The sequence below is a fragment of the Sebastes fasciatus genome, chromosome 6 (genome assembly GCF_043250625.1).
Source record: "Sebastes fasciatus isolate fSebFas1 chromosome 6, fSebFas1.pri, whole genome shotgun sequence".
Lineage (NCBI taxonomy): Eukaryota > Metazoa > Chordata > Actinopteri > Perciformes > Sebastidae > Sebastes > Sebastes fasciatus.
In genome coordinates this window covers 2,885,967-2,901,178 of record NC_133800.1, presented here as the reverse complement: position 1 = coordinate 2,901,178, position 15,212 = coordinate 2,885,967, and the positions used below count along the sequence as shown (strand labels likewise).

The following is a 15,212-nucleotide window of genomic DNA, read 5'->3' as shown; positions in this document are numbered from 1 at the left end:
GCATTAGACTCCATCGTGACGTAGTATATCAAAAGGGGTAGTGATGCCGTGATGAGATTAGGATATATTCCCCCCTGGAGTCTAGACACTGGTGGTGGTGGTGGTGAAGGGAGTAGCTGAAGATCTATGAAGGAATGTAGAGCAGGCCTGGGCACAGAATCTGATGAAGCCTGGAGGTGACGGGGTGGAGGCGGGTTGCATCGAGTCGCACTGAAAGACAACTGACAGCAGCAAAGAGGAGAACGTTTTTTTTAATTTGATTGCAACGATAAGATTGGCACATGAGAGCGTGGTAGAATCTGTTTGGTTAACTAAGAGTGAAACACCCACAGTCAGCTGATAGAGTAGGAGCCAGCAGAGAGAGAGACCGAAAGGTTGGGATTGAGGGAGAGTATAAGGAGGGTCTTCCTGTCTGAACTTTGGTTTTAAGCTTCATATTATTGCTGGCCTGCAATCTTACCACACACACGTTTATGATCTTATTCACTTAGTTTGTTTTATTTATATATATATAAATATTTATTACTGTTGATATTGTTATATAATATTAGAAGAACGCAAAACGTTAGTCTTCCGATGGAGTTGGTTGGCTTATATCCGTGTGCTCCAGTGTCTTTTGGACCTGGTCTCCGAAGTCTTGCCTATTACAAGATTGCCCTTCTAGATTACTATTCCTTCTAAGATTACTATTCTCTCCACAAATGAACAAGAGAAGACAGTCAGGACCTCTGTTGAGGCTTATGTGAAAAGTATAATATTTGTTGTCCTTTCCTGTTAATGGCACCTGTGTTTGAGTCCTATGACAGTTACATATCAAGTGTTGTTCCTAGGTATTTATTCAATCAGTTCTCAAATAGAGGCTGGGGCCTTTACTTACTGCTACTGCAGGGGCATTTATTTCAAACAGCTGTTATTTTTTCTGTTCCCCAGTTACTAAACTCAACGCTTCATAATAGTTTATAAACTCAGCACTTCTTTGATAGCAAGTGATAAATAAAAAGATCAAAAGTGATAAACTTGATAAATTCAGTATGATGTATATTTACAAATTTGAATTGAAAAAACAGCAAAGTAGATTAATCATGATTTAGATTAATTAGTGAATAAGAACACGTATGTGAAACAGAGGAAATGGGAGCAGCAGTGGTAAGAATGAAATGACACTGATGGAATTAGTGCCGTGGAAATGTACATTATACTGAAATGTGAAACTGTACTATATATACCGTATAACTGTAGTTATAGACACTGATATGGATAGTGAATCAGCTCTACGGCAAGTAACTAACTGCTTTGCTGTGTGTGTGGGTGTGTGTGTGGGTGTGGGTGTGTGTGTGGGGGTGTGTGTCCAGGATGATTGTTGACCTGGAGTTATCCAACAAGCGCCACAGCTTGGTGCAGACTCTGTCCGGCGGGATGAAGAGGAAGCTGTCTGTGGCAATCGCCTTTGTTGGGGGTTCTAGGGCTGTCATCCTGGACGAACCCACAGCGGGAGTTGACCCGTACGCTCGCAGGGCCATCTGGGACCTAATCCTCAAGTACAAACAGGGTGAGTGGAGATTCAGTACTAGAGGACATCCTTGCGTTATGCTCCAAAAAGTATTTTCTCATTGCAGTCCAGGGAAGCTTGGAAAAAAGAAAAGTTGTTGCACTCTTTTACATGCTAATCTTAAAATGTATTTTCCTGTTACTATCTGTACATGCTTCAGCAAAGCTGTCTTCACCTCAGGTATCTGCTGTATTAAAACATATCCCCAAGTAAACAGGTTCTTTTGCACATCAAAGAATTCCTTGGCTTACTTTGCTTCATTGCATAGACTGAGGCTGCCTGGGGTCAGACTTGCTCAAAGAACAACTTGCAAACTATGTTTAAGACTACACGACGTGTCATAGATACATGTGTTAACTATGGTAATTGTAGTCTGCATCTAGTTGTTCAGTGTGTGTTTTGATTCCTTGCATGAAGTGAAAAGCAGCAACACTTCTTGAAAAGTAATGATCTGCTTTTATATTCTATTTTCACATAATGGTTCAGATCCTGATCCTCTTTTGATTTCCTGTTTGATAATTGCAGCACAAACCAGCTGCCGTATGTGGGTGTAAGTGTGTTTTTTACTTCTGCCCCAGGCCGCACAATTCTGCTGTCCACCCACCATATGGATGAAGCAGACCTTCTGGGAGATCGCATTGCCATCATCTCGCATGGGAAACTCAAGTGCTGTGGCTCGCCACTCTTCCTGAAGAGCACCTACGGAGACGGATACAAACTGACACTGGTCAAAAAGCAGAGTGAAGGAAGAGGTGTGTTTATTAATAATAATAATAATAATAATAATATATTTTATTTATATAGTACTTTTCAAGAAACTTTTCAAGACATTTACGCAGCTAAAATTATCGTAAACAAGGACATCGTAATATATAAAACACAAAACATGAATCACACATTAAAAGCAGTTCTAAAAAGGCGAGTTTTGATTAGTGATTTGAAAGTGGACAGGGTGGTGCAGTCTCTGATGTGTCTGGGGAGTGAGTTCCAAAGGGAGGGGGCCGCTATGGCTATATCTGTGTGTCAGTTGCTTGGTTCTGAGTGATGTGGACAGCAGGTTAGCATCAGAAGAGTGGAGGGAGTGGGAAGGAGTGTGATGGTGGAGCAGGTTAGGGTTAGGGTTAGGTAGGAGGGGGCCTGGTTATGGAGGGCTTTGTGAGTGATGAGAAGGAGTTTGAACTGGATCTGCCAGCAGAGGCTCTGGAGGAGAGGACTGATGTGATCACGGGAGCGGGAATGGGTGAGCAGACGTGCAGCAGAGTTCTGAAAGTATGGAGTTTATTGAGGACTTTGGATGGTGAGCCGTACAGAATGCTGTTGCAGTAGTCGATTCTGGATGTGATGAAGGCGTGGATCAGAGTTTCGGCAGCAGAGAAGGAGAGTGATGGGCGGAGACGAGCTATGTTTTTGAGGTGAAAAAAAGCAGTCCGGGTGATGTGGTTGACGTGGTGTTCGAAGGAGAAGTGGCTGTCGAAAATGACTCCGAGGTTGCGGATTTGAGGGGAGGGGGACAGAGTGGAGTTGTTGATGGTGAGGCAGAAGTTGTGAGTGGTTTTGGTGAGTGATTTGGGACCGATGATGAGCATGTATGATTTATCACAGTTGAGTTTAAGGAAGTTGATTTGCATCTATGATTTTATTTCAGTGAGGCTGTTGGTGAGAGTGGAGTGTGAAGCGGTGGTGATTGATTTTGTGGAAATGTAGAGCTTGACGTCGTCGGCGTAGCGGTCGAAGTGGAGGCCATGGCGGCGTATGATGTGACCAAGGGGAAGCAGGTAGAGGATGAACAGAAGGGGACCAAGCACCGAACCCTGGGGGACGCCTTGTCTGTATGAGTTCTAAATTGCTCTTATTTTATAGTTTTTTCTACAATTTGGTGAATCTGCATCATGAAGTCATTCTGCATTAGCTGATAGAAGTTCCTGTTTGCACTCTTACTATGGATGTATACACAGCAATCACCTGGATCACCTTGGGACAAGACCTTAGAGTGACTGTTGTCTTTGATTTGTAAGCAAATTTGTAGATCTTTATCCTCAATAGACATCAGATACACTGTTTCTAGTGGATTGAAAAAACTAAGTGGCACAGATTTAGATTATGACTATGACTGGGTGTGTGTTTTGTGTTGAAATTGTAGAAAAAAGGCACGTTAACTGTAAAAAATAGTATAAATGAATACATTTAGTTGTATTTGTGTTTGTTTGTGTGATGAAGGTCACCTGTTGGACTCTGTGGCTTGCATTTTTTTCTAATTAACACTGCGTAATAATGGTGTGCGCCAGTCATTTGTTAGCTGTTAGGACATAGAACCTGTCTCAGCTGGTTTCTAACAGTGTGCACGTCACCTCCCATTCTCGCTCAAGTTGATGAAGTGACTCCAACATCTTCTCAAATCATCTACAATGTTGCCAGTGTTTTTTACTGCCAGCGCTATGTTTTCTTTGTCTTTTACTAACCTATCTCACTCTTCTCTATTTCCCTGTCTAACCTGCTCCATCCATCCATCATGTTGTGTGGTTTCCTTTCATCCTTCAGGACAGGGCAGCCAGCTGCAGCCTCCATCGCTTCTGTCTCCATCCTCCTCTCTGTCACCTTGCTCAGAAGCTCGGGTCACCCAGTTTATTCGGCAGTTCGTGGCGTCCTGCCTGCTAGTGTCTGACACCAACACTGAGCTGTCCTACGTCCTGCCCTCCGAGGCCGTCAAGAAGGGCTGCTTCGAGAGGCTGTTCCAGGTACACAAACACAGACGCCCCCAAAAACATCTCGTCTTGTTCTTCTGTTACTGGATAAACAGTGAAAACAAATGTATAAAGAATATTTCAAACAGACTTATATCAAATCTTAAAACTGGCACATTCACTTTTTCCAGCATTCTAGAGTATGGTCGGGCATATTGAAGATTTACAAAAATCCATTTTATTCCGTTTATCTGGGGCCGGGGCAGGATTAGCAGGGAATTCCAAACATTCCTCTCCCCAGCAACGTTTTCCAGCTCTTCCTGGGGGACCCCGAGGCGTTCCCAGGCCAGTCAAGATATATAATCTCTCCAGCGTGTTCTGGATCTACAGACGTAGGCAAAGTTGTTGGTACCCTTCCGTTAAAGAGAGAAAAACCCACAATGGTCACTGAAATAACTTGAAACTGACAAAAGTAATAATAAATAAAAATTTACTGAAAATGAACTAATGAAAATCAGACATTGTTTTTGAATTGTGGTTCAACAGAATCATTTTAAAAAACAAACTAATGAAACTGACCTGGACAAAAAATGATGGTACCCCTAGAAAAGATGTAAAATAATGTGACCATAGGGACATGTTAAACTAAGGTGTGTCCTGTAAATAGCATCACAGGTATCTTCAAACTTGTAATCAGTCAGTCTGCCTATTTAAAGGGTGAAAAGTAGTCACTGTGCTGTTTGGTATCATGGTGTGTACCACACTGAACATGGACCACAGAAAGATAAGGAGAGAGTTGTCTCAGGAGATCAGAAAGAACATTATAGACCTTCATGTTAAAGGTAAAGGCTATAAGACCATCTCCAAGCAGCTTGATGTTCCTGTGACTACAGCTGCACATATTATTCAGAAGTTTAAGGTCCACGGGACTGTAGCCAACCTCCCTGGACGTGGCCGCAAGAGGAAAATTGATGACAAATTGAAGAGACGGATAATACGAATGGTAACCAAAGAGCCCAGAACAACTTCCAAAGAGATTAGAGGTGAACTCCAAGGTCAAGGTACATCAGTGTCAGATCGCACCATCTGTCACTGTTTGAGCCAAAGTGGACTTAATGGAAGACGACCCAGGAGGACACCAAATCATAAAAAAGCGAGACTGGAATTTTCCAAAATGCATATTGACAAGCCACAAAGCTTCTGGGAGAATGTCCTTTGGACAGATGAGACAAAACTGGAGCTTTTTGGCAAGTCACATCAGCTCTATGTTCACAGATGCAAAAATGAAGCATCCAAAGAAAAGAACACTGTACCTAATGTGAAACATGGAGGAGGCTCGGTTATGTTATGGGGCTGCTTTGCTGCATCTGGCACAGGGTGTCTTGAATCTGTGCAGGGTACAATGAAATCTGAAGACTATCAAGGCATTCTGGAGCGAAATGTGCTGCCCAGTGTCAGAAAGCTTGGTCTCAGTTGCAGGTCATGGGTCCTCAAACAGGATAATGACCCAAAACACAGCTAAAAACACCCAAGAATGGCTAAGAACAAAACATTGGACTGTTCTGAAGTGGCCTTCTATGAGCCCTGATCTAAATCCTATTGAACATCTGTGGAAGGAGCTGAAACATGCAGTCTGGAGAAGGCACCCTTCAAACCTGAGACAGCTGGAGCAGTTTGCTCACAAGGAGTGGGCCAACATACCTGTCGACAGGTGCAGAAGTCTCATTGAGAGTTACAGAAATCACTTGATTGCAGTGATTGCCTCAAAAGGTTGTGCAACAAAATATTAAGTTAAGGGTACTATCATTTTTGTCCAGGCCAGTTTCATTAGTTTGTTTTTTAAAATGATTCTGCTGAACCATAATTCAAAAATATCTGATTTTCATTAGTTCATTTTCAGTAAATTTTTATTTATTATTACTTTTGTCAGTTTCAAGTTATTTCAGTGACCATTGTGGGTTTTTCTCTCTTTAACGGAAGGGTACCAACAACTTTGCCTACGTCTGTACCTCGGGACGTCTTACCAGTTGACCGTACCCGGAAAACCTCCAAAGGGAGGCGTCCAGGAGGCATCCTCAGCTGGCCCCTTTTGACGCGAAGAAGCAGCGGCTCTTCTCCGAGCTCCCTCCAGATGTCTGAGCTCCTCACTCTATCCCTAAGTCTGAGCCCGGCCACCCTACGAAGGAAACTCATTTCGGCAGCATTTCTTACCAACCTGATTTAAGTCATGCCGATATGTCCAGAAATGTAATCTCTCAGGACAGATAGTCATTTGTGGCCAACCCCTTTTAAAAAAACAACTAAAACCTCCCTCAATCATTTGTGAGTGCAAACTCCTGTCAATCATTGATCAAACCCACAGGACTTTATTATTCAAGTGGGGATCCCAAAGTTTCCAAAGATACCAAATCTGTCAGGCTGAATTTTGTGTAAATATCTAAAAGATTATGTGCAAGTCATCTAGAATATTTTCATTTTATTGAATGGTGCATCCATTAAAAACACAGGAGTCTTTGTGGTCCTCCTCAGTCATTTAGCTCGGCGTAGCGAAACCAAGCACAAATTGAAATTAGAAGTGCTTTTTAAATAACTATAAATCAAAAGGAATATGAACAATATTTACATTTACATCCTATTTTTTAAGCTTAGAAATATGCAGTGTGTGGTCCCAACAGCTCCCAATATATGGACACCTGTTGACACCCATATGACATATATGACACCTATATATAAATACAATGGTGGCTATTAACATGTTACATATACTCCGTTACATACTTGAGTCATTTTTTAATAAATTGAACTTCTAAGAGTAGTTGTTTTGCAGAATATTTTTTTCTTTTCCTCCATAAACTATTCGTACTTCTACTCGTTACTCTTCTCGCTACTTTTACGGGCATATTTAACTATAAATCATTTTTATATTCAGCTAAGCTCACACACACCACTGTGACTGTCTTACAGCGAGAGATAAGATGCTAGCCCACTAGCCAATCATAGCACAGCAGATGCAACGGAGGTGTGGCCCTACCACCTCCATGACCCCCCTTCAATTGACCACAGTTCAAGATCATGGCAGAAGATGAAACAGAACAGGGACATGCATATCCTTGGTCCAACATCCAGACCCTGTTTGCCTTTCAGATGACAAGGAGCAACAGTTATATTATGCGCTGCCTACTTTGAGCCCAAAACGGTGGACATCTCGAACCTTCAACAATTCCACATTAAATCTGAGAAAACATGTGAAGACCTGTTTGAATGTAATAGAGTGGTGCAGGAATGAGTCCTAAAACCCGGATATGAGTTAGCATGTTCGCACTTCCTGTTCCCTCGTCTTGAAGTGAATGGGTTTTTAGTCAGATGCCTGAAATAAGGTCTGTGATTAACACAAGCTGAAGAGATTTTAACGTTTTGTTCTCCCATCTAAAATACATCAGTAAATATCCCACTCGTGAATTTTGAAGCTTTTATGTGTCTTAAAAAAGGTGGTTGCTAACAAGTGGCTAAGTGAGACTACAATACGTCTTCACGCTGACTCGTCAGCCTTTACATCCTCGTTGCGTATACTCGCCCTTGTGCAACCGTGGTGTAGTTTGTCTATAGCCTAAAGTTAGCTTTTTACTTCTGTGGATTGCATTCACAAAAATCATAAAAGTGGTGATCATTTGTGGAGATTATCTTGCTGAACAAAACGTGTAAGTATCATCAACGTTTGTTTGCCACAGAGCTTATTTTCTGCAATAATCCAAAACCCAATGGAAAAATCCCGTTGGCTTTTTATTGAGGGAACCAGGGTAATACTAACTTCCTGGTTGGCCTACAAAAAGACATCATCCTACACTCAATACATCGATGTAATAAATTGCATCCATTGAAGTTACTCACCACTTGAGTATTTTTTTACAGGACACTTATATACTCTTACTCAAGTAGTTGTTTTTATGAGTACTTTTACTTCTACTTGAGTCAGTATAATCCTAAAAAAAAATACATTTATTGTGGTACCGTTTTTGTGTACTCTACCCACCACTGTGTGTGTGTATATATACTGGAAAAACAAAGTTCGGAAACTTGTGTTTGGTGGATTATTTCTCTGTTGTTACAATGCTAATGGTCATTGTATTTTACATGGTTGGAAAGCCTGTTTATTTACCTTCACAATGATGTCCAACTTGTAAGGATCATGCATTTGTGGGATGAGCAGCACAGCTGATTATGTGGGTAGCGCCCAAGAAAAATTTGCCAAAATGCTCTGCCAATGGTAAACAGTGTATTCTCATAAGGCTACCAGGAAGCCTGCAACGACTGCCCTTCACCGTCAGGCCCGTTTGCGCTGGTGTCGGCAACACAGACAATGGAACCTGAACATGTGGGGGAATGTCATGTTCAGTGATGAGTCCAGGTTCTGTCTGCTAAAGTTGGATGGCAGGGTCAAAGTATGGAAACGACGCGGAGAACGCTATGCTGATTGTTGAACCGATGGAGTAACAGCTTTTGGTGGGGCAGTGTCATGGTGTGTGGGGGGGCATCTCCCTCACTGGCAAAACAAGGCTTGTCATCATTGAAGGCCATCTCAATGCAGTGAGATATCAGGCTGAGATTCTGCAGCCAGTGGCGATCCCATATCTCCACAATCTGGCACCTAACAAGAAACAACGCTCACCCCCACAGAGCCAGGGTTATCACAGACTACCTCCACAATGTGGGAGTAGAGAGAATGGAACATTGATGGAGCATTTTGGCAAATTTTTCTTGGGCGCTACCCACATAATCAGCTGTGCTGCTCATCCCACAAATGCATGATCCTTACAAGTTGGACATCATTGTGAAGGTAAATAAACAGGCTTTCCAACGATGTAAAATACAATGACCATTAGCATTGTAACAACAGAGAAATAATCCACCAAACACAAGTTTCCGAACTTTGTTTTTCCAGTTTATATTGTTTTTTGTATTTTAAGACAGGATTGCAAGGCTCTTAGAGGTGTACGGCCCTACCCTAACCGATTTTATTGTTATCATTTATTGTTCAGTAGTATTGTTCTGTGAGGACAGAGAACCTTATGCACAGGTGTACTTAAAAATCAATAAAATAATAAGAATTATTACCGAGGTATATGTTAAAATGAATCATGATATAAATTCCAGGCCATATTGCCCAGCCCTATAGTGTTATTGGGATCTCTGCAAATACTGTACAGTACCTTGACATTCTCTTCTGTTGTGTGTGCCTCCACAGGCTTTAGAGCAGAGTTTGGACAGCCTGGCTCTGACCAGCTTCGGGGTGATGGACACCACCCTAGAGGAGGTTTTCCTCAAAGTGTCTGAGGAGGACCAGTCTCAGGAGAACAGTGATGCCGGTGAGACCATGTTCCCCGCCTGTCTCCAGATAGCTCAACACCTCCACATCGTTTTTCATAAATTAGGCATTACTTTCTCAACGATAATAAAATGTGTACTGTCTGAATTAATACTCTGACTTTAGATATTTTACACTAAATCTTTGGCTCCAGGCTGAGTTGATATTTTCTCCTTCTCTCTCTGTCCCTTGGCAGACATGAAGGGTTCCCCAGGAAGCAGCTCAGTGGGGAAATCCTCCGTGGGTTCAGGAGGCCTGGGGGTGCCACAGGGAGAGACAGGACCTTCAGTGGAGAGTGAGAAGCCCGAGGTGGAGCTGAGTAATCTGGTGATGTGCTCCAGGCTGAGTCAGAGCCAGTCCTCCCTGAAGTCCTCCTCATCCATCGGGTCAGTGAGGGGCGATGAAGGAGGACTCTACGCAGACTTCTACGGAGATTACTGTCCACTCTTTGACAACGGCCAAGAGCCTGACTCTGCCAGCCTGAAGGGTAAGACAACAAGGTAACACTATATTATAACCATCATTTATAAATGATAAATTAATAGGTAATTAAACTTAGCTAACAGCTATCTTACTGTTAACAAACAACAACATGATAATTAATGCTATAATTTAGTTTATTTTAACAGTTTATTCTTGCACACATAACATGTTATATACTATATATATATATAATATGTCCATGATTAAGATATTATTTGTAAAGCTTAAAGAAATTGTTTGTAAAACATCTATAAACATTACATAGATATATAGATCAGATATTTGTAATACTTTGTTTATGGTTAATATTTGGTTTGTAAACATTATTTGGATGGCTATTTTAAAGTTGCAACTGTTGAACATAATACCTTGTTAAATGGTTAATAAATACTTTTTATAGCATTCATAAACGTTACTTAGATAGATAGTTAATACTTTGTCAATGGTTAATAACTGGTTTCAGGTCCATCTATCTATATAATGTTTATAGATGTTTTACGAACAATTTCTTAAAGGTTTACAAATCATTTGGTAATTATTAAAAAATGACTAAAAACTAAAAATACCTATGTTATATATATTTATAAATATATACCCAGACAAATCCTCATTTTTATTAATGGTAACGGACCGTTTAATTTTTGTCCCGTCAATGACGACATGTCCATGTTGCCAAACGACCCAAGAAAGTTATGGGACAAGAAAAGAGCTAAAACAAGGGTAAATATTGGTGTGGCATTTTATGATATCATGCCAGCCACCAAGCTAGTGTGTACGGTAATGTTAGAACGTTACAACAACGTTCAACGTGCTCATAAAGTCATTTTTTAGTGTGATTGTTTTGACCATGGTTTACAGCGATCGGCTAACCCACGATGAAATTCACCACATAACGTTAGGTAACGTTACAGTAACATTAGCTTTACGGGCAGTCGACTCATTCATGGTAAAATGATGTTACTTGCGGTTATTTCATTAGAATTAAATGACATGACATGAATACAACTTTTATATATTACCTCGCCAACTCCCATGATGCCACGCTACTTCACGACATCATCAAACTATTCCTTTTGTTATTGTTTTGAATGATCCCGGATGAGCCCCCTAATGGCAGAAATGATATATTGTACATTTAATATAGCATATAAAATGTTATAATGTGCAACAATAAACTGATAATAAATAGCGTACTAATGTGATCAGAATGTAATTTTTATCATCTCTTATCAGCGATGATTCAATATAGAATTTATAAACTAATTATTTCATATTATACAGACTAATTCTAATAATTAGTAAACATTATTAAGTATCATTTCATTGTTCATCAACATTAAAATAATTATTTTTATTATAAAGAATTACGTTCAATTAACTATTAATTGACCATTTATAAATGATGGTTATTATAGAGTGTATAATGATAACAGATGTGCTGTGTTAGTCGCTGAGCCTCATGACAGCTCCAACCAAGAGATGTTTTTGCTTTTACTGCTCACATTGGGCCATAAGAATTGCTCTTATGAACAGATGTGGTCTTCAGTGGCATGTACAAGTTATTTATTTGTATTTAAGTAATTGTCTTGTATTTAGTATTTTCTTTTAGGTTCAAACTAAATGTACGGGTTATCCAGACTTGTGGTACATGTCCTGTACGGACAGTCTCCACCAGTGCCTTGATCTGAATGAATTTTAGTTTAAATATGTTACCGAAATAAACTAAAACAAAGATAAAAAGGTAAAAGGTAATGTAAAATTAATTTTTTTGTGCACCATACAAGTGCACACTTGTCAACCCTCGATTTTCCTCCCGGGGTCACAATTCTCCTGTATTTCTCCCAATTTATGAACATTTTACACCCTTTTTCCTTTTTGTTATCAGAACCTGTTTCTGGCACTGTACAGCGTGTATAACCCTAAGACTCTAAAAGTCTACTGTTTCCACCTGGACAACAATTCAGCTACACCACATGTCGTTTCTGGCGTGCATGTGATGCGGAAGAGAGCTGCTTGCGCCTCATCCTCCTCAGTGAGAATGAGGGACGGAGAGAGAAATCGGGAGTACTCAGAGAAAGAAATACTGAAGCAAATTCCAGATGTTCTGGATTTATACAACCTGTGTTCTCTCAAGGATGGTGCTACAGGCTGCAAAGCATTGCACTTTTAAATACAATAAGCATATATAGATGGTCACAGAGGGCAGTGGCATGCACAGACTCACAGTTTCATTAGCGCTCCTCATAGTGTGACTAGCCTCAGCACATGTTGCTAACGCCGTACGGCGGGCAGAACTCGTGCTTGTGAACTTTGGTTCCACATTAGATCAACAGCTTCAAATATCTTGGACTCATCAATATTTGATCAATATATCCCTTCTACCCATACACAAACTCTTTTGCCCCCCACCTCCTGTTGTTGCCTTACAGAAGCATAATTCATCAGATCCTGCTGTACTGTTCCACCTGCTTCTTCACCATGTTATTCACCAAAAACAACTTGCCAGCATCACACAAGTTCAAAATCATGCTTGCCTTCCCACACACAGACATAAACAACAAAGCCATCACATGCCCAGCACTCACAATAGCAAATGACTCTGATCACCCCCTCAATCAACACTTTGCATTACTTCCATCTGGTTGGAGATACAGGACTTTAAAATGGAGAAGAGCTCGCTACAGAAGGAGTTTTGTCCCTTCTGCCATAGCAGCCCTGAACAAACTGCCTCGCTGACACTAATGTGAGCTGGGATACTGGAAGGGGCATGAAGTCTCGATACACTGCCGGATATCCGGAAGTGAAGGCGAGAACAAAAGTTGCCTGAGGTGGGGGAGTCGGGTTGTAAAAACGTGGCGGATTTACAGACGTCTCTCTCCCAGTGTAAGTCTATGGGAGAAAGTATTTTTGGGCCCGATGGCGTTTTGTCAAGTGTGCAGAATCATCCAGACAGGCAGACATGCATTTTAACTGCTATTCATTTCAACTCATTATCCCCGCCAGGTGCAAGTTACAGCATTGGCCATTGCAGACACACCCGGTGGAGATCTGGACTCTACTCAGTGCACTTTTCTGGTTTCCTTCATTTTTACATTTAGTTTTTTTTCATCTGATGTCTCCTTCACCTCCAGGGGACGCAGAGAACCCGTCTTCAGAGCCACATGTCCTGGAGGGGCAGGGCAGCTTCAAGTTGGAGGGTTGGTGGTTAAAGCTGAGTCAGTTTCATGGCCTCATCGTCAAGAGGTACCACTGTGCCAGGAGGAACACCAAGGGCCTCTTCTCTCAGATCCTCCTACCTGCCTTCTTCGTCTGTGTGGCCATGACCGTGGCCCTATCTGTGCCTGAGATTGGTGAGATTTGACATATATGGTTAAGAGTAGGTCTCTATCCTGCTTCTCAGGACAAAGAAAACTGTTTTTCTGTCCTACAAGGCAGGCAGAAAGTGCATTCACTGAAATAGGAGGTGAATGCACACTTTAGTATTGCTGAGGTATTTCGTGCTGATGATTATACTGATTGGTGATTACAGTTCTGTATGGAGCTGACTGCATTATTCTGCCCTATTTCGGTTAATTGCATTCACCCAGCTGTAAATCAGTCCCTAATTAGATGGCTGGAATGAAAACAAGTAGGACTGCTGCTCCTGAGGACAGGGATTCAAAACCACAGATGTAGAGCAATCACTGTATTCAACCTACACTTATTTCAATCAACTCCTACATTTGCTTCTCTATGAAAGACTCTTACTGCGCTCTAACAGTTTCAGCGCCTTTACTTAAAGAGAAACGTAGGCGTTTTTCAACCTGGACCTTATTTTCCCATGTTTTTGTGTTCTTCGCCGTCAATGTACGTCCTAAAAGTGTTTGTTTGACCACTGACAGGCTCAGATTGTTATTATAAGTGTCTGCCAACATTATAACGGAACCTACAGAGATACAGTATGTCCTTCCCGACATGGTAGCAACGGATTCCTTAGGTTTTCAGGTTTCATATGATATCTGTAGCTTCACTCCAGCCTTAAGACTGACCTAGAGCCTCTGAAAGACAGTAAAGTCAGTCGGGGGGTTAATATAAATCATTAATAGTGCAGCTTTGATGAATCCAAGTATTTAAGCAGTAATTAGGAACATTTAAAATAAACAAACATAAAAGATTGTAATAGAAATGTAAATGGTTAAGTCTTTCTGATGCACAGGGCTCTTGCTTAATGTTGATGTAACTTCATTTCTCGCAGTAATAAAATGCTCTTAGCAATAAAAATATGCTTGGTGCATCTACATACAGGCTAAATATTGATGCTTTGCACAACTTTTGAAATAAATCAAAGTAGCCCTATCAGGTGGTTGAACATTCTGTCTTGTTTTACAGGAGATTTGCCGCCCCTGATCTTGTCCCCATCTCAGTATCATAACTATACCCAACCTAGAGGCAACTTCATCCCCTACGCCAGTGAAGACAGACCCCAGTACAGGTAAGAGAACATTTATTTCATTCACAGTGACAGTGCCGTACAAACTGAGAGGTCATCGTCCAGCCTACAGATGAGGATACATTTAGAAAAGAATGACCAAAAGGTTGGTTGTAGCTTTGGGGGGGGGGGAAGTCATGTGAACAGACAAGCTGGTTTTAAGATCTCCAAACTTGACAGCTTCATAATTAAGGAAGACAGAAGTCAGTCAGTGATGTGTTGATTGAAACTGAGGTTATTGCCAATGATGAGTCTGATATTTGCTTTTGGTTTTTATTAAAATTGAAAGGCCCTGCGCACCCATGGTAAACCCGCACAGGTTTTATCACTTATTTTGGATGATTTTAGCTCTTAACCGTGTGGGCTTGCACTGACTGTGATTGACATCTCCCTGACTCTTCTGTTATCTTAAAGGACCCATATCGTGCTCATTTTCAGGTTCATACTTGTACTTTCTGTTTCTACTAGAACATGTTTACACTTAAATGTTCAAAAAATACTTTATTTTCCTCATACTGTCTGCCTGAATATACCTGTATTTACCATCCTTTTGAAACGCTCCGTTTTAGTGCATTTCAATGGAATTGCAACGGAATTGTGTTGCTAGGCAACAGTTTGGGTTCATGTTTACCTCCTGTCAGCTGATGACATTCACATACACTGCAACAG

At 41.1% G+C, this 15,212-nt stretch overlaps 1 protein-coding gene across 1 annotated transcript in view; it reads left to right on the top strand.

The window, feature by feature from the left end:
- Positions 1 to 15,212, top strand: part of abca2 (ATP-binding cassette, sub-family A (ABC1), member 2) — a 116,323-nt gene that overhangs the window by 76,389 nt on the left and 24,722 nt on the right. The window contains exons 23-29 of the mRNA XM_074637117.1: positions 1,353 to 1,549; positions 2,128 to 2,301; positions 4,088 to 4,284; positions 9,473 to 9,593; positions 9,789 to 10,079; positions 13,207 to 13,425; positions 14,444 to 14,546. Coding sequence (XP_074493218.1) covers positions 1,353 to 1,549; positions 2,128 to 2,301; positions 4,088 to 4,284; positions 9,473 to 9,593; positions 9,789 to 10,079; positions 13,207 to 13,425; positions 14,444 to 14,546 — 1,302 coding nt within the window. The remainder of the gene's footprint in view (positions 1 to 1,352; positions 1,550 to 2,127; positions 2,302 to 4,087; positions 4,285 to 9,472; positions 9,594 to 9,788; positions 10,080 to 13,206; positions 13,426 to 14,443; positions 14,547 to 15,212) is intronic.